This window comes from Vicugna pacos, chromosome 22, assembly GCF_048564905.1.
Source record: "Vicugna pacos chromosome 22, VicPac4, whole genome shotgun sequence".
In the NCBI taxonomy this organism is placed as follows: Eukaryota; Metazoa; Chordata; class Mammalia; order Artiodactyla; family Camelidae; genus Vicugna; species Vicugna pacos.
Window position 1 is genome coordinate 27,209,476 of NC_133008.1, and position 27,607 is coordinate 27,237,082.

Consider the following 27,607-nt stretch of genomic DNA (forward strand, 5'->3'; position numbering starts at 1 on the left):
TCCTTAGAAAAAAGCTCTTGTCTTGCCATCTCAAAGCTACTACTTGAGGTCTGAGAGGCAGTAATTATAGGCAGTGCTGCAATGACAGAGCATTTTTCAGATCTTTAAGCCAAGGACAACTAATTCTAGCTCTTGTTCCACTAGTTTCCTGAAACAGCAGGAAATGATTTCATCAGGGATAGACTCTTAAAATGCAAACTGATATAGAGCAGTTGGCTTATGATAGCCCAAATCTCTGTGGTTTGCCCACTTGAGAGATTATTTTGAGACTAGTACTTTTAGAGTGTAAGTGCCTCTACCTGCAACTTTTTTTTTCCTGTGCAATAACAAGTCTTCAAAAACCTTAAAACTTATTTGCAACAGATTTCAAGTAAATATTTCAGATAACAAATAACCATTTAAACATATTTTTGGTATACCAAGCCACAAATTAAATGTTTTTAAAAACCTCATAATGAAAATAAGAACATTTTAAAGAAAGCATACGTATGTAAACAAATTTCTTTAGACTTCGCATACTGAACATAAGCATTACCATAAAACGATTACCTTTCTCTTATGAATCCTTTTATCCACAATCCAATACTGCTAATAATTTAATTAAAAAGAAAAGTAATTTAACCTGTACAGGGGAGCTCTAAACAAGAACATCTTACGGTTTGTTAAAAATAACAGATTTACTGCACACCTGTAATTCTAAATTACACCACCAAAAATACACTGAAAGGGCTGAGCCAGGGCATTCATAGCAGTATGCCAGGGGAATATGAGAACCAGTTTGGAAGTATCCAAATAAACCACCAGGCTGGCTCCACACTTAATACAGTGCAAAGTAGGAAATTGAGGTGAACTGCTTCTACATCCAGAACCGTCATGGCTGCTGCTACCAGCTTTAAGGCTTCCAAAACTGAATTACTGAATGGTAAAGCAGTAAAAATGTCACCTACTTTATCCATCATGCCCCAAAACTGGTTCACACACTCCTAAAAATGAAAAAATAATTTGGCCTGCAATCTCTTACAAAATTCTAACAATTGCATTTTCAAAGCCACATTCCTGGTTCTTGGAACTACTATACCTTATTATCAATGGAAGTATCAATTCAGCAGTTCAACTAAATCACGAGAACACAAATTTGGGGGTTATTCCAAAAACTAATTCGAATGAGACCCAACTGGACTGTACAGAAATTCTAAGCTTTATTGAAGCAGCAGTCCCAAAAACCAAGAACACTGCATCTGGGATGCCACATGACACGCCCTTCAGACAAAAAGAAGAAACTTCACTCTTGCCCTAGGAGCATTGGCAGGAATGATTTGGCTGATCAAGGCAGGAAAACAAATCTCACACCAAAACGTTTTTCCATCCATTTTATCTGGAGAATTACTGCATGGGAGCGGCCTACATGACTGTACAGAGAGGTTCACGGTGCCTAGTGCTTCCGGCATGGCATGGCAGTATTAAGTGATGGGACAATGATGGCAGTGGGCCACTTATTATTTCAAACCCCAATGCTGAGAATACCAATACACATACCAAAATGGCCTATCCAAGTGACATCTGTCACTGAAATGTCAATCATTTGACAAATGAAGCTCGAACCTCTTTTCGTTATGAATGCTCCAGAAAACCAATACCTTTCAGTCCTTCAAAAAGACTCCATTTAAGGATAATTTGATTCTAGGTTTCCCTTTGGGGCAGGATTGAGGGAAGACCTCAAAGCATTAGACAAAGTGTCCTCTCTATCAATAGTTTTGTCTAAACCAGGGCTGAGCAATCTCTTTAGCCCTCAGTGCCACCAGCAGGGCCAAGAATCAGAAAAGAAAGGAAGACAAAAGAAGCAGAACAAGAGTATGGAAAGAAGACATATGTGGTGTGTACAGGAGAGTGAGGAAGAGGACCCATGGGGGCAACCAATCTCCTAGGACCTCCTGGTGGCAGCAGAGCTTCAGTTGCTTCCTCTGCCCTAGGCCAGAAATCAGACACCTAGCCTGAGACTGATGTGCACCTGAAGGCACTGAACTACAGAGCAGATGCCTTTTTTGAGCTATCCAATTGCCAATCTACTGTTTCTCCCCAAGGTGAGGGATGGGGAAGCCTAACAGTTTAAATACAAGAAAAGGCTTTATAATTTAGAATCTGAACAGCACTTTGCAGCTACCAAATTTTGATCCCAGGAAGACATTCACAATTTAAACTACCTTCCCGCCAGAATTTTTTTTTTAAAAAAAAGGAAAAACTTCTCCCACCTAATATGAAGAATTCAAAAATTTCCTTAACACCAAGAGGATCCCCTCAAGGTTAATCGAAGCCCTATTCGCCATGTTAAGCCAGTAAAATCATTCGTAGACCAAGGGACCATACAAACCACCCTATTTGACACACAAGTGCATGATCACCAAAAAAAAAAAAAAAAAAAGGTGGGGAAGGGGTGGGCACTTAACTCTCAAGCCTGGAGAGAACACATGCTCTACCCAGAACAGCTTCCACAGACAAAAAATAACCAAGGAATTCGCCACAGAGAAGATGACACACCAACCTTCTGACCCTGCTCAACCACTAGTACCATTACCTTTTTCTTTAACCAGGTCTTTAAGTGACTGCCATTTCACATCAAAAGGTATGTTTGTAATGAAGGCTCTGTATCTTTTAGTTGGATTGGCATATGGCTCAAAGCGATTGCCTCCTCTTTTTATGTTTTTCTCCTTCCTCTTCTCATTCTGAGCAGGTCGTTCTCCTTCACTGAATTCAAAAGAAAGAGAGAAAAAATGTCCATGTTAGCACAGTATCAAAGACAGTATTTGATCTGCCAGGTTTACAATCCTACAAAGTTCCATACAACACAAGACTAATACTGATTTTGATTTGAGACACTCAAATTAATGTGGTCCATAGAGCAGAAAATTGCAGCAGTGCACTCCTTAATACTCAACTATCAAAAAAACCACTCTCAAGACAAGTGCGCTCTCCTAGGCCTTCGCACACTTCTGTGGGGCTGCAACAGAGGTGGGAGAGACCAACTCCCGGCCCAAGGTGCTTTCTAAGACAGAAACAGGAAAAAAGAAGGGAAGATTTACAAGATTTCATGGAACAGAAATGAGGTGGTTCACATAGGTCCAATGAATTATAGCTTTACAAATAAAAGTGTTTTTTGTGGTGGGGGCAAAAAAAAGTTTTAAGTGGGAATGTAAAATAGTGCAGGTGCTATAGAAAACAGTTTGGGAACTGTCCAAAAAGTTAAAAACATTTAGTTAACATAGGACCCAGCATTTCCACTCTTAGAGTACAGAACTGAAAAGGAGGACTCAGGTACTGGTACATCATTAGCAGCATTATTCACAATAACAGAAGGTGAAAACATCCCACGTATCCACCAACAGATGAATGGGATAAATAAAATGTGATAGATCCATAAAATGGGTTACAGCCATAAAGAGGAATGAAGTGCTGATACATGCTGCAACACAGATGAACTTTGAAAACATTATGCTAAGTGAAATAAGCCAAACAGAGAAAAAAAAGAAGTTACCAGGGACTAGGGAGAGGTAGGAATGGGGCGTCACTATTTTAATGGCTACAGAGTTTGGGATGATAAAAAAAGTTCTGCAAATGAAGAGCAGCTACTGGTATAGTCTACAACATTGTACCAACTGACACGAAACTGTACACTTAAAATAATTAAGATGGCAAACTTTACATATATTTTACCACAATTAAAAAAGATTTTTAAGGGAAAGAAACCATTCTCTACTCAACCCTCTTACTTTGAGGCTAGGAAACCCCACGTCTAAGCAACCTGGTAGAAGAAAGACAGCACGCAAACAATTTCACCGTTGGCAAAGGTTGGATGCTTTTTTGGCATGGTGCTTCCTGGAATACTCTTTTACCTTTGTGTGTTAGGTGCTTCCACACAGTAACACTTCATTTCTAAGCTCTACATGTTCACATCTGGTTTAAAGTGGGACATGAAAAAAGCTTCACGTGAAATGCAGACTTTCAAAGCACAGAACCACACATCAAAACAGGAACAACAGGCGACTGTGCCCGCAGCCAGGGCAAGGCCCTGTGCTGGCTGAGTAAAGCTGTTCCCTGAGCCACCTACTCAAGCTCAGCCCCCTTTGACCACAGGCAGACACCTGTGAGAGCTGACCAGGAACAACTGGGGAGCCAGGAGCCACAGGAAGTTCCTCTCAGGGCACTGAGTCCAGCACTTTCTGCTTCCTGAGTCCTCTGTTTTCTACCAGTGAGAATCCAGGGACTCCCAAACCACAGATTCTGATAGGGATTTTGTGATCCAGAGAAAAATGGAAAAAACAAAAAACCAAAAGCCAAGACTACCATGTTATTGATTTATAAAACCACTTCTTCTAAAATAAAGGGCTGATCGTTATTCTAGGTATGTCTTCCTCGTGTGGGGGAGGGGTAGCATTCAAACACCAATGGTAGCTGGGGGACTTTCTTTTCATGTACTTGGAAAAATTAAAATTAGCAGCTTTTTGTAGTCCCCAAAGTTTTTTCTCACCGGTCCCTCATATTCAAACACAAGCATGCCAAGTGGTAACCCAGTGAAGGTATCACCCTAGACAAAACTAAGGAAAGCAGCTTCTTCCAGGATCTGTACTATACCAACATGCAGCAGATAGGGGTGGGGGTGGGGGGGTGATAAACACACCAACTCCCAGATTCCTAGAACTTTTTACTCTGTCTACCCAGGTTCACAACAGATCCTCCTCATGCTGACTGCACACAAGCAGATCTCAAAGGGAACCCTCAACTGTTGAACAGTCTACCTGTCTATGCCATATGAAAGTCCTACACCAGTCTGCCAAACAGAGCATACACATTTGAGTCTCTTACTCTTGGAAGATGAGGAGGAAACGTATTAGCAACAATTCATAAAATGTAGATCAATCTACATTTCATGGGCTTACAAAAGGCCTGTGACTAGGAATGGATTATCATGTAACTGGTTTCTTTTGAAACCCAAATACTGTACATGATTTACATTAAAAAAACATTATTCTGACACAGGGTCAATGACACAGTAATAGTTTCAGCCTGTGTTTTCACACTGCTTAGCTCTCTCATTAGTTACAAAATGTATAAATAACTAATTACAAGCCAAAGCATGTAACAAAGTGTCTAGGCCATATTCTGCCATGCATTATTACTGCTAAGAATAAACTATCCAATCTAACCACAGAAGCTGGGGATTTGGTTTGGGGTTAATCCGTATCACATGAGAAAGCAGCTCATACGGGTTATGCCCAAGGTGTGAGCACAGCACTACTGCACCCAAATCCTTCCCTGGCTAATCATTTCCTGAGAGGTTTCCTCGTAAGTAAATGGGGTAAAAACTATCTCATCACTTACAGCTTCTTTAAAAAATGACCTTTTTTGTAAATCTAATGATCACTATCAACTCTATTCTTGACAGACTTGTAGAGAGCCACCCTCAAAGAAATCTCACAAGACACATATTCCAGTACAGATGATGTGATAGTTTAAGAAAAGCCCCCTTTTTTCATGTTCAATTCAATTCTCTCACTTATCTTCCAGGTAAAATTAGGAAAATATTCTTCTCTAGCCCTAAAATATATGTAACCCTTAACTGTGAATCTTTTAGAAATATTTTTATAGATAGATTATAATTTGGCTACATTGATAAAATAAACTGCCTTACCCTAAATACTTCTAATTTAGAGTATAGACACTAAAAACGTTAAACACACACCTACCATACATTATTCACAACTACTTACCCAAAAGAAAATTAAAGCATATATCCATGTAAAAATATACACGTGAATGTTCACAGCAACATTATCTGTAATATCCCCAAACTGGAAATCTAAATGTCTACTAATAGGTAAGTGAATAAACTGTAGTATATCCATACACTGCAAAACTGCTCAACAACAAATAATGAACCTATACACAACATGGATGAATCTCAAAACAACTGCACTCAAAGAAACCAGACCAAAAAAGGAGAACATACAGTATGATTTCATCAGATAAAACTCTAATTGAAATCTAATCTGGCAAACTAATCTATAACAGGTTTTCTTTTCTTAACCTCAACACTACTGGTATTTTGGGCCAGATAATCCTTTTGTCATGCGAGGCTACCCCATGCACTGCAGGATGTTTAAGAGCATCCCTAACCTCTACCCACAAGATGCCAGTAACACCCCATTCCTCAGACTTGAAGAGGAAGATCAAAAATACCTCTTAGACACTTCCAAATGTCCCCTGGAGGGAAAAAAAGAAATCATCAGGTTGAGAACCACTGGTGCATACTAATGGAAAGCAGATCAACAGGTACCTGAAGTGGGGAAAAGGAGTACTCAGGATTACAAAGGAACAAGCAAAAAGTTCTGGGGGCTATGGATATTTTTATTATCTTGGTTCTGTGAGGGTTCCATAAATTGACATTTATCAAATTGTACACTTTCAACACATGCAGTTTATTGTACCAATTATACAATGCTGTTTAAGTTTCTACTCACGTTCATTAAATTTCAAACCTAACCCCAATATAACTTAACTTGTAATTCCAGTATAAAGTAACAAATTTGTAATCTTTCAAAGAAACTGAAGCTACCTAGGCCAGCTAAATGCCTTTACCAATATGCTCCTTGCTAACAGGCTCCCAATTCTCAAGGAAAACTGTGAACATCTGATTCTGGCAACCAATCATCTACCTGACGTTCTAAACAGACCCAATATATTAAAAACTTTCTGACATTCTATCCACCTAGTTCATAATACATCGATAAAGACAAACCTAAAGTATCTGTAAAGACTTCTGAAGTCATTAAAACAAGATTAGTTGTATTTGACATGGCTTTGGAACTGTTTCACTGACTGCATTCTCTGAAAACTGATCATTTATCATGTCACTGCTACACCATACTAGAATTATACTACATGTAAAGATCACAACTTAAAAAAAAAAAAAGATTGAGTGCCTACTCCATAAAGGACTGCTACATTTACCATATCAAAAATATCTCTTAAGACACTTCCATATGTCCCCTGGAGGGAAAAAAAGAAACCATCAGGTTGAGAACCACTGGTGCATACTAACGGAAAGCAGATCAACAGGTACCTGACGTGGGGAAAAGGAGTACTCAGGATTACAAAGGGGCAAGCAAACCAGTAAATCCTTACCCTCTCTTAAGTCTCTATGGCTTTCCCATGTATAACACTCACTACTTTGAGTTTTTCAATCAAGAGTGTAGTTTGAAATGGCAACCCCAATACCTTGAAATCCAGATCATATCTTCTGAAGGAAAAGACTTCCCCTACCCACAAATTCCCTAGAGAACCATCCCTTATGTAAAATGATTCTTCACAGAAATCCTTTCAATCCTGAGCTCCTCTAATGCATTTAAGATGTGGAGAGCACTATTCATAGTACTACTCCAGCTCCAGGTCCACCACTTAACTACCCACGTGACTCAAGCTCTTTACCTCTCTGATTCTTTACTAGCAAAATCAGCATAACCTGCACCCATGGTAGTTTGCTGGGATGTTTGTGAGAATCAACAAACAGCCTGACAGTAAGTAGCTTAGTAAATGTTAGGTGAGAATATCTAAGGGAGCAGTACTACAGGTGACTAAGAGGTAGGGTCATCCACCTAGGTCTAAACCACAACGCCATCTGCTAGTTGCCAAGACTCAGTTCCTTCATCTGTGAAAGGTTACTACCCACACTTACAGGTTTAAAGAAGAAACTCGGCACACTAACTGTGGCAATGATATATTCTTGTACCAGTAATTTTCTGAAGGGAGACTGATACACTCCTAGCCGTCTAAACAGTGCACATGCCGATTAGGCTTTAAAACAAGCCCACCGGGGCAGTGGCTGAGAAAATTCACATTGTATTCATCAGACTACTGAAGGAGCAACTCAGCTTTCACCTCTTTGACTGCAAAACATGGTAATAGGAGAGCCCATCTGAGAACCCCTAAAAGAAGCAAGCAACCTAGCCTCTCAGACTAGTATCTCTTTGCCTAGTTACGAATCAAATCAAAGAGCAAAATGAAAGCAAAGAGCTGGTAGCATGCAATCCAGAGCCCCCATTCTAATCTGAGTTCACAATCTAATGTGCCTCAAAATTATTTTTATCAGGTGTACAACCATTTTTTAAAGTACAGCAAACACTGAAATCTTTATGCAAAGCATAAAGAACTTGCTTTTAAAAAATTCAGACTGTGAGGAAGGTATAGCTCACTGGTGGAATGTGTGCTTAGCATACACGAGGTCCTGTGTTCAATCCCCAGTACCTCCATTAATATATAAGAATAAATAAACCTAATTACCCCCCACCCCTCCCTTCCCAAAAGACTGTTTAGTGAGAGGTTACCAGGGTTGTATTGTGGACACAGCAAGGGCCATGGAGTCAAGACGGCCTCCCCTAGACTCTGGCTCAACTTCCTTAATTTGTTTTCTCAATAGTTTAAAAAAACAAAAGAAAAAGAAAAGTTTTTCTCAATTGTAAAACAGGATTATCATTAACATTACTTCCCCAGGAACTATAATAAGTATACATTTTTATTTTTTAAACAGCCAACCTCTCTCTGTTTTCTAATTCAGCCACAAGACTGATGTGGAAGTGGAGTACGTTGTCACTGATTTTAAATATATGGTACAAACTTTATGGTTAAAAAATAAATAAATCAAACCCAAGCCTATGTTAAGTCTCCAAAATAAATCCTTTCCCCCGCTGACTACATACACATACTCAATCTCTAACTGTTGACTGACTTCAGATGAAATAAATTTGGGGGGGGGTCAGGTTTACTTACTTATTCATTTGTTTTTTAATGGAGGTACTGGGGATTGAACCCAGGACCTCGTGCATGCTAAGCATGCGCTCTACCACCTCGCCCCTGGAATAGATTCTCATCAAAATAAAACAAATCACCCTCTCACATCCAGGAGAAAAAGAACTGCAAAACAAGCTGTCCTATCTGGGGTCCTCATCAAGCTTGCTGTCTCATTGCCTTTTTGGTTTACAGCACATTCCACTCCTGGTGGAGACAAAGGTAAGGAAAGCCACGTTTCCCATCCCTCAAAGGCTTTCAAGATAAAAATTCCTTAACCTGGGATGCCCACCAGCTGGCCCCCAAAGTTCCATAAGTTTCAGTTCTTTATATTTAAAGCATATATCAAAATGCCTAGTCTTTGGACACTCTCCACTCTGCCTCTCCCCAGTCATCACCTTTCATCCTCTTCCAGAAGGAACATCTCCTTGACCCCTAGAGGGTTAGGCAGAGGGTGGGGGGTAACCCCTTCATTAATCCCTACCTGGTAACTCCTTTTACTTTTATCACAGCACAATTACCATACCACAAAAATATCAGTTGGCCTCCCTCTGTGAGCATGGGCTTTGTTTTGTAAAGAGTTCCACTTCAAAAGTTCTGTAATGCAAAAAAACCCACAAAAACAAAAAGCCCACACACAGTTTTCCGATGGCCAGCCCTATGAAGTGTTGCTAGCTCCCTAAAATATTCTCTATTAAGCAGACCCAGACTCTGAGGTTCTTTCCAACAAGGGCTATTTTATCTCTAAAACCTTCAAGATTCTATTAGCGCATGTGTTATGTCTGTCAATGAATCAGTCACAAAATGACTATTTGGAAATGGACAGTGGAAAATGGGAAATTTGGAAAATGTACCCCAGATGCTATAATCTGTAACTAATAACTTCTCACCTAGCACGATTCTAGCAGCACTCCATCCTGGGATAACTGCTTTGAAAGAAAACAAGAAAATACAGGAAATAAATGTATCTTAAAGGCCTCCAAATATGGCTCTCAAAAATTCTACTAGGCTCCCCTAGACTGATAATGAAAAAAGTCTAAGTGAACATGTCCCTTTCCAGAGTTTTCAATAATAAAGTGTTGGGAATACTTTCAGGATGCCTTTCTCCTGATTTCCAAGGACCAGTAACCATACTTAGTATTTGTTCCTCCCCACCTAAGGAGAGAAAGTTTAACAACACAGCTAACATTTAGTGAATGCTCATTAACAAAGTGCTTTAACTACATTGGCTTTTAATCCCCACAAACCGTTATTATGCACATTAAAAGTTGTGGGAAGGCAAATTCATAGGAAACAAAAGTACAACACAGGTAACCAGGAGAGGGGGAGAATATTCAATGGCTACAGTTTCTGTTTGGGATGGTAAAAAAGCTGACATGGATACAAGGCGTTAGTTGCACAATACCGCAAATGCACTTGATGCCACTGAATCGTACACTTAAAAATGGTTAAAATTGTAAATTTCACCTTATGTGTAAGTTACCACTATTTTTTTTTTAAATGCGTGTGGGAAATCAAGTACGTGCCCAGGCTTCCCCTCTCCTCCCTCCACTGCTGCTGGTCGAAGCCAAAATGTCTCTCCGCGTCTTTCAGGTGACTGTAATCAGAATGAGTGAGGTTCACGGGAACCCAAGATAAGGCTTTAAGCAAACCTTAAAAACCAAAGCCCTAAGCAGAACTCGACAAAGTGACGGAGTTTGGAAATGGGTGAGTCCGCCTAATGATGGAAAAATTTTCCCCTGGAACACGGAAGAGGATGTTTCCCTTTCCTTTTTTTTTTTTCTACACTTTGTTTCTACGGCTGAACACTCCGCAGCTGGTGCGATCTCTCCACAAACACCTACTGCGCACCTGGGGAGGAGGTGAGGCACTTGAGCCCGGGCCAGAGGCGGTTCCGACCGAAGCACTTCCCGCGGGGCTCGGGGGGAGGGGACGGGCGGGTGGCGCGCGCCCGGGGGGAGGGGTGGATGGAGAGGCGTCGCGATCCCGCCTCGAGGTCCTTCCCGATACCTACCCGCCTCTGCTACCGTTTACCAGGACTGACCGCGCGCGAAGCCCTGCGTACGCACTCCCTCCCCTCCCCCCACTTTACGGATAGGGAAACTGAGGCCCTGGGCGACCAGAGAGACGTGAAACCACGTGCTCAAGGTCACCTGACCGGCGAGCCGGTCGCGGACTCAGAGACCTGTCGGCTCCCCGGCCCGCGCGCCATTATCCCCACGCGCAGAGGCCGGGACTAAGGCCTCGGCGTCGGGGTCGGACCCGGCCTGGAGGGACCGGAGGAGTTGAGGCCCGAGGCCTGGGAGGAGGAAGCAATCCTTGGGGCCGCAGGGCTTCACCTCTCACAGCCTAGACAGCCCCCACCCTCGGCAGACCCTGCGGGAAAGGCCCGGACGAGCCCGCGCCGAGGGGAGGCCGCCAACAGAACTAACGAAGCCGCCGCCGGCCGCCGCTGAAGTGCCCAGCCTGGGACAAGGAGCCGTGGAATACTCACCCCTTTGGGCCTGGAGCTCCGTTGCCGCTCGGCACGCCGGGCGCGCCGCTCTCCTCCTCCATTTTGGGCTCAGTCGCCGCCACCTCGGCCGCCGCTTCGACCCCTGCCGCCATTTTCTCCGCGTCTGGGCTTTGTGTGAGGGAGCGGGCTGTGCAGAGCTGCGCCTGCGCGCTCACGTGACCCGGCGCGACCAGTAACGCCTGCGCGCGCCGCGGCCGGCTCCCGCCTCATTCCCTCCCGCCCTAGGCCACGCCCCTGCCCTGGCCACACCCCCACCGCGCGCAGACGCGGACCGGCAGCTGTTACTCATTCTCGTAACAAACTTGCGTTTGGCACCTACGGGATAGTCCATCCCCTCTCTCGAGGTCTGGTGGGGGAAGCATCTCTCCACCCCTCTACCCGGATCTAGTCACTTCCAGCTTTCTATAATCGGAGCTGGGACAGAAGGGCAGCGAAAGTTCTGTTTACTTGGCAATAAAGGATTTAGCCAAACAAGAGTAGGACATCGAAGGGCCAGACAATGGGACAGGTGTGCAGAATGCTATCTCTCTAAGCAAGTATCATGCTGCACCAAGAATATCTAGGCTCTATCCAGCCTGTCTCCCCACCCCACTGAGCACTCCTGGGTGCGAGCCCATGGCCTACCTAAGTCTCTCTGTGAACCCATCAACCAACAGCCAAACGCATAGTTGGAGACTTCGTACGCACTTATGGATGTTTCTTGAGTGAATGAACAAGCAAGAACACAAAGGTGATGGAAGAAATGATAAGGCTCCTTCCTGCCTGACCCTGGGTCCCTCTGCCCTGAAAGTTTGGCCCTGTTCCCAAATGGGTGTGCAGGGTTGTTACAGGACTGTGGCCTGGGGCAGCCACTATGGCCTGGGAAGAGACCAGAGCCCAGGGGAGCATTCAGAGGCCTCAGGCCCCCTTCCCAGCAGTTGCCTGTCTCTCTGGTGTCTGGTACTTTTAAATGCTTCACTGGATCTTGGAGAAGTTCCCATCTAGCCACCAAACTCAAGTTCACAAAAAAAAAAAAAAGTGTTTTTTCCCCCTTCTCTCACAGAATGACTATATTTCATCAGGCTCTGGGGGAACTATCTCACCTGCCACACCTCCCTCCAAGTTAAATGTTTAATTCAGCCTGGTGATTCCACCCAGGTTAAGAACTCCAGTCCCAGAGAATAAATCCAGTAACCCAGCCTGACACAGAGTCTAGGCCCCACTCTCTCTTATCAGTTCCCATTCCCACATACTTCCCAAACTCCCTGTCTCACATAATTTCTTTCTCTGGTCCATCTGAAAGCCCTACACCCTCTTACTACCTGCCTCCCTGCCCCCCGAAATCTCTGCTCTACTAAACTCCCCTGTGCACACCAACCCTTCTCCCATGGCCTCACTGGAATCAATCTCAGTTTATCTTCTTCTCTCTTAGACCTCTCTAGACCAGAGGGGCCCCTGGGCCATGAGCCTCTCAATCCTCTGAATTCCCTTGTCCAGCAGGGCTCAGAAATGGTGGAAAAGGCCAAAGTAGTCTGTCAGAATCAGGGAGAGGAGTCCAAATGCAAAGTAGCAGGGACAAGAAGCCACCTCTTCTCTGATCCCTCCTCCCGCAGTGGGTATGACTGGAGATCAGGGGGCAAGCCAGGCCCAAGCCAAGGAGACAAACTCTCTTCCAGGCTCTGCTCCCATAGGCTGGTTGACTTAACCCAACAGTGCCCAGAATCCTGGGTTTTACCATCACCTGAAACATTATTTCTTTCATTCTTTCCTGTAATTGACACTTTATTTCCTTTTGGAAGAAGCATGTTTTTAAATTTTGCTTTACATCACCACCCATGTTTCAAACTTGCTGTAAGTACTTCATTGTAAAAAAATATGAGGATGATAGCTATTAAAGTATAAATTCAGTCATACACTCTGCTGAAGTCTCTGAGCCTGGGACTTTCTCTCTTCTTTCTAAGGTTAAGGGTCATTAAAGACAGTCTAGCACCAAACTCCAACTTTCTCCTCAATGTATTGGAAACTATGAAGAGATTTGCAAAGGCAGCAGCTTTCTTTTTGCATGACAGCATATCCTGGGGCCTCTACAACATCTGCAGGAGCACCATGCTCCAAAGTTGGCCTGCGGAGGTGAGAAGCTATAGGGGCAAGAACAGTTTATGCATTTGGGTGTGACCCTGTGTTTCTGCAGACATGGCCAGATGCCTACAAGGCCCTGCTTCTCTTTCTGACTGACTCCCTCAATCACACAACTGCACACATGGCCTGTCTGCCATGCTGTTCCTCCTAGACGCCACACAGGTTCCAGCCTCCCGACCTTGGCCCTTTGCTGTTCCCTCCACTCCCACACCCCTGCTGGATTTTCTCGCTCTTCCCGGATGAGGCAGAAAGGGATTTATTTCCTATATGGGTGAGCCACATACCAGACAGGGATCCATGCACAAAACAACAGAACAACCAGACATAGTACTAGACTCACTGGGGAGGTGTAACCTGGGGGTGAGTGACCCCACGGTTCTGAGCCTGTTTGCCCATCTGCAAATGAAATTAATGAGAATGCCAGAACCACCTTTCAGGGCTGCTCTGAGTATGAAATGTGGCCCGATGCAAAGGACCCTCAAATGTGAAAAACCTCCAAAGGTGCTCAGGAGGTAGGTGCTGTTATTAGCATAACCGTAATTCTGCTGTTTTTCTCGAGTCCTCTGGGAAGGGGAAGCAGAAAGCTCGGCACTGGGGCCATGTAGACCTGGGGTCTACCCCAACTCCACTTCCTAGGGCTGTGGGACCTTCAACAAAGTCTTCCCTGCTCTGGGCCTCAGTCTTCTCATCTGTAAAATGGAGGTAAGAGCCATTCCTCCTGCTGAGGATGGTAGCAAGAGTCAGAGCAAAGATGCCTGTTAAGGCTCAGAGCTGAGCCCCACTGTGGGTGACCCTTGGTAAGTGTGGACATTAGTTATTAGTGAGCATAAAGCACCCAACATAGTATCTGGCCCTTGGTAGATGTACAGTAAGTGGAAACTATTCTTCTTATGTACATTTCTCTACGGGGGGGTAATTAGGTTGGTTTGTTTGTTTAAAATGGAGGTACTGGGGATTGAACCCAGGACCTCCTGCAGGGACTCTAACACTGAGCTATACCGTCCCCACTGTACCTTTCCTTTAAATCATTTATTTCATTGTCTGGTACCTGCTCTTCCCTTGAATACTCAGACTTTGCTTCTTGCCCTGTGTTTCGTAACAGATCCCTCAAACCAGCTCATGGGTTGCTGTTGGTACCTCTGTGCGGTCCCTGACTCCCCTCAGTGTGGGACCCTCACTTTGAGGCCTCTGTCCAGAAACAGGACAGACAAGTCCATTTTGTCCAGCAAAGGCTCCTTTTATTCATTGGGGGTGGGGGTGGAGGTGGGGTGGGGTGGGGGTTTGAAACTGTGGTGCAACTTTATAAAGTCGAGGGGGCCAGGCAAGCAGGCCAGCCAGGTGCAGAGAAATGCCAGAAGCTTGTGGGACCTCCCGGCCAGATCGGTGCCCTCGACTGGCCTCGCCTGCCGGCCCTGGTGGACCTCGGAATGAGATCAGGGCGCCTGCTCCATCCGAAGCTCAGGACTACATCTGCCTGTTCTCCTCCTCGTGTACAAGAGTGTGCAAAACAATCTGACAATAACTTCACACGGGATCCCTGATTCGACTCCCAGAATCAGGTCTCCGCCTAAGAAGCGTTTCCGGCCGTGAGGGCAGGAAGGGTTGCGCAGTTTCTGTCCTTCCAAACACCAGGGCATCGCCAGCTGCCTCTGGCCCGGCCGGCCCGGCCTTCACACAGGCGTCTCGTCTGCCGCCTTCTTCAGCAGTCCCGCCGCCAGCGGGGACGGCTGGGAGCCCTCGGAGCCGTCGGCGGCCCGGATCTTCAGGCGCACTTTCTGGTTGGTCCTCCTCCACTCGGAGTACAGCTGGCAATGGTAACGGAAGGAGACCTACGGGGGGCAACGCGGGGATGGGTGGGGGTTCAGCCTGCCAGCCAGCCTCCCTCCAGCCCCAGGAGAGGAAGACTGGACCCCTGAGGCACCTGCCTTGACCCAGACCAGGGCCAGCCTCGTGCTTCCAAAAGCAGAGACCACGCCCGGGCATCTGCCACGCAGGCGGTGCACACACACTCATTTGCTCTCCAGGGGAAACTCTTGCCAGCACTCAGGGCCCTGCCAAGGTGCAAGGGTCTGCAGCAGGATGGACTGGGGGGGGGGTGTCCAAGAATCTCCCCTCCTGACTCTCAGAGGGTGCCGGTGAAGTGATACAGCCTCTAGGAATGGGCCAAATGTCCGTGGGTCACATAATTGTTAAAATTTAGAAGCAGTCAAGATGTCCTTCAGTAGGTGAGTGGATAAGCCGAACACGGGACATCCAGACAATGGAATATTATTTGGCACTAAAAAGAAATGAGTTATAGGGGAAGAGGGTAATAGCTCAGTGGTTAAGAGTGCATGCTTGGTATGCATGAGGTCCTGAGTTCAATTCCCCAGACCCCTTTAAGGAGTAAAAATTAAAAAAAATACATGGACAGATGACTGGATAAAGAAGATGTGGTATATATATATACAATGGAATACTACTCAGCCATACAAAAGAATAAAATAATGTCATTTGCAGCCACATGGATGGACCTGGAGATCATCATTCTAGGTGAAGTAAGAAAGAGAAAGAAAAATGCCATATGATATCATATGTGGAATCTAAAAAAGGACACAAATGAACTTATCTACAAAACAGAAACAGACTTAGGTATCTTGATTGTGGTAGTGGTTTCATGGCTGTACACACCTATCAAAATTCATCGAACTGTACATCTGAAATATGTGTAGTTTACTGTACAGGAACCATACCACAATAAAGGTGTTAAAAAGCATAAAATAAAAATTAAAAAAAAATAATAAATGAACTCCAAACCGTGAAAGACATGGAGGAGACTTAAATGCATATTATGAAGTGAAAGAAGTTGATCTGAATAGGCCGCATACTGCATGATTTCAACTCTAGGACAGTCTGGAAAAGGCAAAACTATGGCGACAGTAAAAGGATCAGTGGTTGCCAAGGGCTGGGGGAGGGAAGGATGAAGAGGCAGAGGACAAAGGATTTTTAGGGCCATGAAACTATTCTATTTACTCCTCTAATAGTGGATACCTGCCATTACACATTTGTCCTAATCCACAAATTGTTCAACACCAAAAGTGGACCCTAACGTAAACCATGGACTTGGGGTGATCAGGATGTCAATATTGGCTCATCAGTCATAACGAATGTACTGCTCTGGTGTCACGTTCCTAGCAGGGGAAGCTGTGCAGCTGTGCGGCTGTGGAAGAGGATTTTTCAGGACTGTGTACCTGCTTCCCAATTTTGCTGTAAAGCTTAAAACTGCAGTAATAAAGTATATTTTAAAAACCTCACTTTTTCAATTAAATGTCAAAAATCCATCTTCTTTGACCAAGTAAGTTCCAAGAAACGTGTGCATGGGTGGCACCCAAAGCACTGTTTATAATGGCGAAAAAAAAGAAAAGAAAAACATTGGAAAGAATCCCAGTGTCCATCAAAAGGGATTAGTTAGATAAATACAGCAAATATAGCACACTCGTATGATGAACGATTGTTGGGTGGCTGTCTTTTTTTGTAAAGGACATCAGCAAAGTGAAAACAAGCAGACTGCAGAGCAGTGCATATGATTTCATCTCGTTTGTATTAAGGAATACGCTGGTGTATACTTCAATTTAAAAAAGCTTTTAAAAAAATATGCTGGTGGAAGCACTGGGAAGGAATTATCGAGGAGGCAACACCCCCACAGCCGGGTAACAGTGGTTTTATCTGAGGGGCTGGACTTTGGGAACCTTTCCTCTCTGAGCAAGGGTTCTAACGCTTGCGGGAAGCCAGAAGCTGGAAGCCAGGATGACACCCCCACCACAGTCACTTTCTCTCCATCCCAGTCCCTTTGCTCTCAGTCTCTTGATCGTCCCCTCTCTCTGTGTGTCTCTTATCCTCCTACTCTTTCTCTCCCAGGCTCTTGGTGGCTCTCTTCCTCTCCCCACCTCTCCCGGCCAGTCCAGTCTTGGTGGGCTCGAGGATGAGGGGTCTACACTCAGCAGAGATGATCAGGTACCCTTGCATCCTTGGGGCAGGAGGCTCATGCCTGGCTCAGGGCTTCCCTGGACCTTGGTCAGGCTTGGAATGTGGAGCTCCGTGAGATGTTGGGAATCGCTTCCATCCAAGGGCCATAAGCAGAGGCAGGCAGAGCAGTGCTCCCCAAAGCCACAGACCAAACCCCTGGCCTGACCCCCTGTGACCAGCCACTCACCAGCGTCCAGAGGACGTAGATGGTGAAGAGGGCGATGGTGAGGGCGATGAGCCCCACGGCCTCAAGCCGGCTGTGCAGCCGGAGGTGGTCCTGGGCCCCGCGCAGGCACAGCCAGCCCGAGATGGCAGCCAGCGGCGTGATGAACAGGAAGCACACCATGTCGCAGCACAGCGTGCGCTTCTCTGTCCGAGGCCCCGGGTCCCTCAGCCACTGTGGAGAAGAACGAGGCAGGAAGAGATGGTGAGGGGGACCTTGCACTGCCCTCCCTAGAGCATCCACTGGGTGAATGGGGTGTGGGACCCCCATACTCTGCTCTCCCCTCCGCTGACGCTCAGTTTCACCCCTGATCCCTGTAGGACCAGCCTTCTGCCTGGCGCTACACCCCCTCCCCATATCCTTTCCTTCTTTCAAATACTTCCTGAGACTAGGACAGGACAGGCCCTGACAGGTGCTAGGCATTCTGCCCCCATTTTACAAATAGGGGAAACTGAGGGCACAGAGCGGCTGACTAATTTGTGCCAATGCACATGGGCAAGTCATCCACAAAGCCAGGCCTGGAGCCCAGGAAGTCTGGCCCCAAGGACTGTGCGCCCTTGGCCGCTATGCTACACCGCGTGCCATGGATGTTGGGGCAAGAGAAATGCGCTTCATCACAAAATTCTGATGAGTAGAATGGAAAAGGTCCCTGCCCTCCCAGAGCCCCAGCACTAGTCAGGGGAGCCATGAAACGGGTTGGGTGGTCAGGGCAGGGAAGGCCTTGCCAAGGATGTGACACAGGAGAACCAAAGGAGCTGCACAAAGAGTAGGGGAGACGGTGCTCCTGTCTGTAAGAACAACATGTGCAAAGACACTGGGGTGATAGTGTGGTCCAGACCAAGTGTAGGCAGGAGGAGGTGGGAGCACGATGGAGAAGGGGGAGGGGGTGCAGACAGGCTGGCTCTCCCTCCCACTGTCCTCTTATAGCCCAAGTCCTGGGTGGGCCAGGGGCCCTCCCAGGAGCCTCCACCTCAGCCCGGTGACATCATCCTGCAGTTCACAGGGAGGGCAGGGAGGAATCTGGAGGGTGCCCAGGAGGCCCACAGTGCTCTGGGAAGCCAAGCGGCTCCAGTCACACCTGGGAATACCCTGACCCATCACACTCAGACGACAGTCTAAGCTTCCCAGCTCAGCTGGGCCCACAAAACCCAGTGAGGCCACCACCCCTCCTTCCAGGCCCCTCTCCTCCCCCTTTAACTCTCTGCACTCCAGCCACATGGGCTTCATCAAACTCCTCCTGGCCTCAGGGCCCTTGCACTTGCTGTGCCCTTTCTGGCAGGACTGCCCTTCCCCAGGTTGGGGCCCCTTCTTAGTCCTCAGGTCTCAGCTTCAGGGTCACCTGAAGTGACCAAAACAGGGAAGGGGGGCACAGGGTCCATCAGGTCTGCCACCCCCATCAGCAGAGGTTCTCCTCTAGAGAGAAGCTGCTTCCCCAGCCCACCAGGACCCTCCAGGCAGTTCCCTCCTCTGGCCCCAGGCCTGCCTTCCTCCCCTCTGCCTGCTCCAACCTCAGGCTCCCAAGCGTACCTCTGTGAGGGGCCGGGGTCGCTTCTCCACTGCAAACTCTGTGTGGCACAGCTCACAGTAGCTGGTGTTGGATGAGGAAAGCCACCTCTCCAGACAGCTCTTGTGCACGGCACCCAGAGTGCCAGTGCAACCACATGGAGACAGCAAGCTCTCCCCGTTCGCTCCCTCATGGCAGATCCGGCAGAAGGGACCATCACTAGACACAGAGACAGGACACATGAGTAATGATCAAGCTTCCTGCCTGTGCCGCTTCACTACACACTGGATCACAAGGGCAGCATTGCCCCTCTGCTGCCACGTGGAAAACTCCTACTCATCCTTCAATGCCCAGCTCCAAATGCCCTTTCCTTTGGAAAGCCTTCCCAGACTCCCATAGGTAGAGGGATGTGCTTCTCCCTGGAGTTCCTGTGGCACCTTTTTAGGCCCACAGTGAGCATCACTTGTACCTGCCTGCCCAGCACCTGCTCTTTCTTTTGGTACAATACCACCCTGTTGGTGCTGGGCAACCACCCACTCTCAACTCCTGATCCTTAAGGACTGGGGCAGCACGGACAACACCCCTGATGTCCTTAGGCCTGACCAATCAAAACACAATACACCCCTGGTCACATGGACCTACTGGGGGAAGGGTATATGTGATGCAATCAGAGCCACTGGGAATTAATTCCTGAAATTCTTTTTTTTTTTTCCCCTAAACTCCAGATCTATGGGCAGCATGGCTGATGTAAGTCTGGCACCAGCCTGGTCTCCACGTGGAGTCTGTGAATAATGCCAAAACAGAGGAAAGCAGAGCCAAGAGACAGGGAAAGGCAGCTCTCAAGGACATCCTTAGAGCCTCTCGATCTAGCCACACCTGAAGGCCATGCTACCTGAGAAACGTGCACATCCAGGGAGAAGAGCTTCCCAGCTCCTCTGCTCTAGTGAGGCTCAGAAAACAGACATAAATAGCATCCACAGGAAGATGCTTCGGGGAAGTCTCGGCTCCAGTCCAGTCTCAGGGGATGCTGGGTCCTTCCTGGGGCAGCTCAGGAGGCCAGGGGCGTGGCCTTGGTGGGATCAGAGGCAGTCCAGTACATGAGTCATTGTTTTCCAGACATTTCTGCCCAGAGAGCGGACTGCGGGGAACACATGAAGGAGGCGGAGCAGGAGAGCTGTTTTCCAGATAATGCTGATTTCACCTTGGAAACTTTTTATTCTTTTCTCTGTGTCTTCTGCTGGGGGGCAGGGCCTGGATGCTTTGAAACCCAAGAACTGAGCTGACCCCTAAGGTCTGCTTTCTGGTCATCAGTCCTATGCCAGGACTGCTTTGTCCTACAACGTCAAAAGGGCAGGCCAGGCTCCACTCTGCTCCCACAACCTGATCCCATGCCCCCCCCTACACGAAGTTAACGGGAAAGAGATCCCTGCTCCGGAAACCAAGCCGGGGAAGTGGAAGTGACGGGGACCTTGAGGGAGAGCCACATCAGTCTGGCGTTTGTCCCGGGGAACCCTACTTTGGAGGAGCAAGTTCACAGAAAACAAAACCAAAGAAAATAAAATGCAAACTGATTTATTATTGAGCGCTCATGCCATTCAAAGGGCGACATCTGGGCTAATTTGTCTCGTTATCACAGGCAGCCTATGAAGAAGGTGCTGTTTCTGCCCCCCTTTTTATAGATGGGGAAACTGAGGCATCGAGGCATGACTTGATCGAGGTCTCCAACGTAACTCGTTTTGTACAAACTCACACAGCTAGTCGTGAGCAAAGCGGGGATTCGAGCCCAGGAAGTCGCTCCAGCGCCCCTGTTAGACTCTGCTACATAAGATGCCTGCCACCAGGTGGGAAAGCAAGGGAAATGGGCTTCACTCTCAAGAAATTTTGGCAGGAAAATAATGCAAATGATACAAGTGAGAAGGAAATGGGCTGGCGGAGTGGGTGAGACATCCATGGACCCTGGTTGAGCGGCCCATAGCATCCCCCATGAGCGGAAGGGAGTGTGAGTGAGGAAGCCATGGGAGGCAGGCAGCAGAAGGAGGGCAGGTGGAGGGCTGGGGATGCAGAAATGCCCAGAGCAGCTTCCAGGAGGGCCTGGGCTAGCTCACAGACTGGGAGGGGCGGGGGGGGACAGAGAGGACTGAGGCTCAGAGAGGCTGGAGGGGCCCCAGATGCTGGCCCCAAGCCTGAGCCTTTGCAGGATGCCTCTCGGGTTTCAGGTTTCAGGGCCCAGGAACTTTCTGCCCCACTTGGGGTGTCACGTGCCCCCAGGAATCAGGGTCTCCTTTGAGGCGAAATGTAAGACTTGATCTTCCAGTTGTGGGACCAGCCAGGCGCTGGGTTTGCTATCTTTGAGCCCCACCCTCCCTGCTCGCATAGGGCAGAGGCTGGTAAGGAAGACAAGTTACAGGGCAAGGGGAAGGAGGTACATGGTGGCCTCGGCCAAACCCAGCACCTCTCCCAGCCTGTGGTGGTGGGTGGATCCTCATTTACTTGAGAAACAGCCACCTTCTCTCTGGGAAGGGCTGTTCTGCCCAGGCCTTCAGCTCAGGCAAGCTGGGGTTGAGCTGCATCAAAAGGCGGAGGGGAGAAGCCAGCGGCGAAGAGGCCAAGGGGGGCAGATCAAGAGGGTCTTGTGGTCTCAGTGGGCGGGGCTGCCCTGACCACCAGCTGGACCACGGAGAGGCTGCTGCGCTGGGCTGCCGCTGCCTGCCTGGGTCTATGAGGGCTGCAGGGTAGGCTGATGGGACCGAATAAGCTTCTCCCCGCCCTGCCCCCAGCACCCAAAGGGGAGTCCTGGTTAGGCTCAGTGACTCAGGTGGGCATCCAGCTCCCTCTCAGCCTCAGTTTCCCTAGGTGTAAAAAGGGAGGGTGGCGCAAGGTGATGTCAACCCATCACTCACTCAGGGGCCCTCAGGAACCCCAGAGAGGGAGGCCTCCTCCCCCGCTCCCCACCCTGGCAGCTCTGGCTATGAGACCCCTGAGCCTGCCAAGGGTCCCCTTGCTCCTAGCCTTGCTCAAGCAGCACAGACCCAGTCCCGACCTCAAGGGGTCTGATGGAGACGCAGACATAAAAACCGACATCCTGGAGGAAGCCCAGAAGGAGAACTCCCAATCTCATCCGGGCTTAGGAAGGCTTCCTGGAGGAAGTGATGCCAGGTAGAGGCTTAGAGGGTGACCAGCAGTGAGCGCCCTCCAAAGCACAGCAAGGCTTCCACTGGCTTCTTTTTATGGGTGAATGAAAAGCTTATGAGTTCATTCTGACACCTGCTACATGGATGAACCTTAGGGACAGGATGCTCAGTGAAAGAAGCCAGTCCCTGAAGGACACATAGTGTCTGATTCCACTCATAGGAGGTCCCTAGAGGGGTCAGATCCGTAGAGACAGAAAGCAGGATGGTGGGTACCAGGGGCTGGGCGGGGGGGGTCAGTGTTTAGTGGGGCCAGAGTTTCAGTTTTGCAAGACCAAAAGTTATGGGGTTGGTGGGGAAGGTATAGCTCAGTGGTCGAGCACATGCTAGCATACATGAGGTCCTGGGTTCAATCCCCAGTACCTGCATTTAAAAAAAAAAAAGCTAGGCGGTTGAATGGTGATGATGGTTGCACAACACCTTGCATCCACTTAAAGCCACTGAACTGTACACTTTAAAATGGTTAAGAAACTTAATTGTATATGATAGCTTAACAATAAAAAAAAATTGGAAAGAAAAGCATATGAATTTAATCATATTGTATAAACATAACAACCACACATTGCAATCAGAAAACTGGTGGCTATTTTAAATCTTAATGAGTTCACATGGACTTCAGTTGGTGTAGGATTTCCTTAAATCTCTTTTCCTTGGAATTGATGACAAATGGGTGAGCCAGGCAGATTCCACGCACGTGTGACGTGAGCCTGGCAGGCTTTACCGAGGTTTCAAGACATTTCTCAAAGGCTTACAAGGTGGCAAAGCCCCTTGCAGGAGCTTTCTGTGGACCACAGCAACGGACTCTCAGAACTACCCAAAGAAGAAGCTGTCCCCAGGCTAGGGATGTGCGATTGAAGCAACTTGTTCTGGGTCATTCAAGGAGAGAGGCTTTCACTTAGGACTGGAGCTGAGGCAGCAGGGGTCCACAGCCTGCATGGCCAACCACTCCCTCACGCTGCCTCCCTTAGATGTGAGCTACCCACCAACGTCTGATCTTCAGATTTCACAGAATAATCTGGAGTCTCTGCCTTTCTTGCAGAATCAGACCTAGCTAGCCTGGGCCTCTTGTTTCTGCGGGCTCATTATTGACTGGGCCCCTTTCTCTGGTCTCTTTACCCACCAGGCCCCTTAAGGCGGTTAGATTTCTGACCCCGGGGCTGGGAGGAAATCCCTTGGGCCAGAGAGCAAAGTAAGTAGAGGTGAAGACCCTGGCTTGGTCACCACTTACCTCGGTGTGTCCAAGGCCCTGATGACAGTCGAGAGGAGCCGGCCGTCCCTTGAAGTCACTTGTGCCACATACTGGGGTGGCCCGAGGCCCGTGGCCTCCACGACCTTGGAGAAGGCGGGGCTGCCGGAGCAGTCGCACAGGGAGCCGGGGAGGTGACAGCAGTCACCCGTCGTCATGGCCACAAGGAGCCCCGTGTCCTCAGGGCCCAAGGCCCATGGTCCCAGGAGCCTGGCGAGAGGCCAGCAGGAAGATTAAGGGCAAGGTTACAAACCACACACAGACCAAATCCAGCTGTCTGAGCCTCAGTTACCCAGTCTGTAAGATGGGGTTTTGGAGTGGGCTGTGAGGATTTAATGAGATCACACGTGCTGCTCAACCCTGGCCTGGCCCTCTTCGGGAGCTCAGTTATATTCTCTCTGACTCTTCTAAAAAAAAGCCAGCCCAGCCCTCAAAGCATGCAGGTCACCCCCACCATCACCTTTCCAGACATGGTAACTGCGCTCAACAGCGACTAAGCACGTGCTGTGTGGCAGGACCTGTCAGGACCAGAACCATGGCGGCCAGCCACGTAGGGACTGTTCTCTGTGAATCGATTTCCAGGGCCGGGCTCAGACATCATAAGCCTGCCTTGGAGGGGGATGGACCTGACCTAAAAACTTGGCCCAACAGACCACGCTGGTGAGTCACCTTAACCCTTCTGGTTCACAGCCTCTTGCAGGGCTCTGAGCTCCTTGATAACTCGTGTTATCAAGGAAGTGGCCCAGGCCGGGGAGGACCATGGTAGTCTCTGTCCCCACCTACCAGAGAAGCTGCTCTAAGCCGTGCCTCTGTCCCCAAGGAGAGGCCACAGGAGGCAGCAGGAGTCTCCAGCAGCAATATGGAGTCTGCTCTGGGTGGGTGACTTCAGCAGGGTTCCTCTCCCCAGTGCAAGGTCTGACCTGCCAAAAAGGAACCCTTGGCAAGCTTCGCTTTCATCCGAGAAGCGGCCGGTGAGGCTTGTGTGTTTCTCTCTGAGAACACCATGAAAGTAACAGAATCCCCTTGAAGCCAATACATGTGCTCTGAAGCTGAGGACCCCTGTCCCCAAATCGGCTTGTATGCCACCATTTGTCCCCAGAAGCTATGGTTCAGAGACCTCAGAAACACTCCCTGAGGCACCGCTACAGTTGATTTTTACCAACCTTTGCCAGCCAAACTCTGAAACCCAAACAAAGAGGTGGGAAGAAAAGCAGTGTGAGTTACTGGCTAACTTTTTGCACCAGGACGGTCTGCTGCCTGATCAACGCTCTCTGAACAGCTCAGCCAGAAGCCCTTGTGGCCCAACAGGCCCTTCTGAGCCTCCATAGTTGGGCTGCTGTCGGCCAGATAAGCAAGTGTTAGCCCAGAGGCAGAAGGAACCCGGGAGGAAGGCTGTGTGACTGAGATAACATCCGCAAGGCAGTGGCCAGGCCTGGCATGTTGTGGACACTGCTGTCCCTCCTGTGTGCCTGTGGCCAGAGCTTCCAACTCAGAGGTCAGGAGGGATGCAGCTAGACTACCCAAGGGAATGCGTGCAGCAGGGAGGCCATGTCTCCTGCCCCTGCAAGGATAGCCACTGGCCAATCTGCCAATGTCAGGCCTACAAATCACCCGAATAACAATAGCACCTACTGTTTACTAAGTACCTACTGCCAGCTGGGTACTGTGCTAAGCTTACTGAACTCAAACTGCTGTTAGAAGTGTCCCCTTTAAAAATGACTATAACTCAATTAAAAAAAATAAAAAAAAAGAAGTGTCCCCTTTAAAGTTCACCTCCCCAGCGAGGCCTCCCCTGACCACCCTGGCCAAAGCGCCACTGGTATCCACATCATGGCCCTTGCAGAATGTGCCCTTCTCTGAAATGCTCTCACTTCTTCATCTACTGGCTTAACCACGTCTGTCTCCCACACATCAGTCATCTGCAGTGCCTGGCCCTGCATCTGGTTCAGAGTGGCCCCATTCATCCTGTGGAAGAGCAAGGTGGGAGAGCCAGGTCTCTTGACCCCCAGACCCTGGTCTACCAGCATCCATGATGGGAATAGGAAATGTTTAGAGGCTAAAGGTCTGGGCAAACTCCAGAGGCCTGGGCTTGACAGAGGCCAAACTCTAAGGCTGGATGCAAGGCTGGGGTGGCTGCAGGGTGGACTCAGCTCTGGGGCTGCTGGGATGGGAGAGGGAGCCAATGCCTCCAGCAAACTTGGCCCAGTGCCCAGGAGATGGATTTCAATGAGTCTTCACAACAAACCTATGACAAAAGTCCAATAGTTATCCCCATCTGACAGGTGAGGTGACTGAGGCTCGGAGAGAAGAAGCTACTTGCTCCAAGTCACACAGCTAAGACAGGACAGTGCCAGGATTTGAACTAAGTCCAGTGAGTGGTTCTGGGACTCAAGAAACCTGGGTTCTTTAAAGTCCTGACTCTGTTACTGATGCTATGTGTCCTGGAATAAGTCATTTTGCTTTTCTGGGCCTCATCCTTCTTTGTCAAATAAGTTGACAGAGCTAGTGGACTGTGTCTGCTGAGCGGCTTCCTGAGAAGGAGCCCCCAGGCTCAACTCCTCCAACAAAGCTCTCCCTTGGCTAGGCTTATCTGGGGTGGCACCAGGGCATCACAACCTTTCCACACCTACTCAGCCTCCTTTTTCTGAGGGCAGGAAATTGACAGAAGAGGAGTCAGAGGGCCCTAATCCCTACAATGTCCTCTTGGTTCAAATGTTTCACTCTCTGGGCCTTGGATTTCTCTTCTGTAAAATGGGGGTCACAATGATACCCAGCTCATACTTACATAAATATGAATAAATCAGTAAATATTAGCTCTTGTAATTAATTACCAACATCAGCTTACTGAGCCGTTGGGAGAGTTTGATAAAACAAGGTACAGCCAGTGCCTGGCACACAGTAAGCACTCAACAAATGCTCATTTTTAGGATAAAGGTGGAATCTGTGAAATACATTCATTCCTCTGCGCTTACCACAGAGAGGTTCCTGTGGGCCCTCCAGTACTTGCACGGCCCTGCATTGGAGGCCAAGTTCTAATCCCAGCTCTGACCTTAACCTGCTGTGTAGCCCTGCACAAAAGACTTGACCTCTCTGAGCCTTGATTTCCTCATCCCTATAGCAAGGAACATTTCTAGCATTTCCTCCTAATATTGTCCCTAGGTGACTAAATGAGCTAATCCTATAAATTTCGGCTACCCTGTTTTGAGCACCCACTAACAGGCAGGCACTCTGCTAAGCAAGTGTCCGGGTCATTATATTATACTGTTTTCCTGGCAGAGCCTCTCTGAGAAGGAGGTTGCGGAAGGTGACTGGTCACTTATTGACCACCTACTGTGTGCAGGGCGCTTTCTTCATCTGCCACCTCCTGAATCCTCCTAACAGCCCCATTAGGTTGGTGCTGGCATGACCCGCTTTCACAGATGAAGAAACCGAGGCTGAGATAGGCACCTACTGTGTGCCAGGCCCCAGGGGTACTCCTGTCGTCTTCACGACGGTAACTGCGATCCCCTAGTCCCTGGGAAGGCTGAGGCCGAGGGTCCGAACTCGGCCGTCCAGCCTGGGGGCTGGGCTCCGGCCTCGAACCCGGGGCCGGCCTGCGGATCGGCGCCCCCCAACCCCATCCTGCCGCCCGTGCCTACCTGATCCGCGGCCGGGCCGGGCGGCCGCGCAGACCCCTCCACTTGTCCCGGCCCTGGTCCCGGCCCGGCCGGTCCCTTCAGCGCCGCTCGCTCCGCTCCGGCCGGCACCTGCGTCCAGACACCGCCCGCCGAGCAGACAGTGCCGCGGGCCAATGGCAACCGCCTCTCGCCCATACTGACCAATCGCCGTGAACGTCCCGCCCTAGGAGGCGGGGCCAGAGGCGACGGGGACGTCCTGGGCCGCACAGGCCCCGCGGCGCCGCAGCTGCTGGCTCCGCCCCTGCCGCGTCCTGGCTCCGCCCCAGCACCGGCCCCGCCCCCATCCCTGGCCCCGG

At 48.6% G+C, this 27,607-nt stretch overlaps 2 protein-coding genes across 4 annotated transcripts in view; both read right to left on the bottom strand.

Annotated features, from left to right (window-relative positions):
* The window catches only part of HNRNPM (heterogeneous nuclear ribonucleoprotein M), a 38,510-nt gene extending 26,675 nt beyond the window's left edge, over positions 1–11,835 (bottom strand). For both annotated transcript variants that reach the window (XM_006206318.3, XM_006206317.4), the window contains exons 1-2: positions 11,330–11,835; positions 2,573–2,742 (exon numbers count right to left, since the gene is read on the bottom strand). In XM_006206318.3, coding sequence (XP_006206380.1) covers positions 2,573–2,742; positions 11,330–11,442 — 283 coding nt within the window. In that variant the 5' untranslated portion in view covers positions 11,443–11,835. The remainder of the gene's footprint in view (positions 1–2,572; positions 2,743–11,329) is intronic.
* A 2,845-nt stretch (positions 11,836–14,680) lies between these two features.
* On the bottom strand, positions 14,681–27,408 carry MARCHF2 (membrane associated ring-CH-type finger 2). Of its 2 annotated transcripts, XM_072947788.1 has the most exons (6): positions 27,273–27,402; positions 24,418–24,554; positions 23,617–23,844; positions 19,224–19,419; positions 17,661–17,870; positions 14,681–15,297 (listed from the first exon to the last, which is right to left on the bottom strand). In XM_072947788.1, exons 3-6 carry the CDS (start codon positions 23,790–23,792, stop codon positions 15,139–15,141), a joined length of 741 nt encoding a protein of 246 aa, XP_072803889.1. In that variant the 5' UTR covers positions 23,793–23,844; positions 24,418–24,554; positions 27,273–27,402; the 3' UTR covers positions 14,681–15,138. The 2 variants fall into 2 exon arrangements, with proteins under 2 accessions (XP_072803889.1, XP_072803887.1); XM_072947786.1 differs by lacking the exon at positions 24,418–24,554 and having other exon boundaries at positions 27,273–27,408.
* Positions 27,409–27,607: the final 199 nt, after the last annotated feature.

Excerpts from the sequence above, each read along its gene's own strand:
- MARCHF2 (XM_072947786.1), bottom strand. The coding sequence starts at position 23,792 with ATGACGACGGGTGACTGCTGTCACCTCCCCGGCTCCCTGTGCGACTGC. Across the intron at positions 19,420-23,616 it reads AGGGCCTTGGACACACCGAG|TGATGGTCCCTTCTGCCGGA; the intron begins GTAAGTGGTGAC and ends CTCTGTGTCTAG. Across the intron at positions 15,298-17,660 it reads TCTACGTCCTCTGGACGCTG|GTCTCCTTCCGTTACCATTG; the intron begins GTGAGTGGCTGG and ends TGCCCCCCGTAG.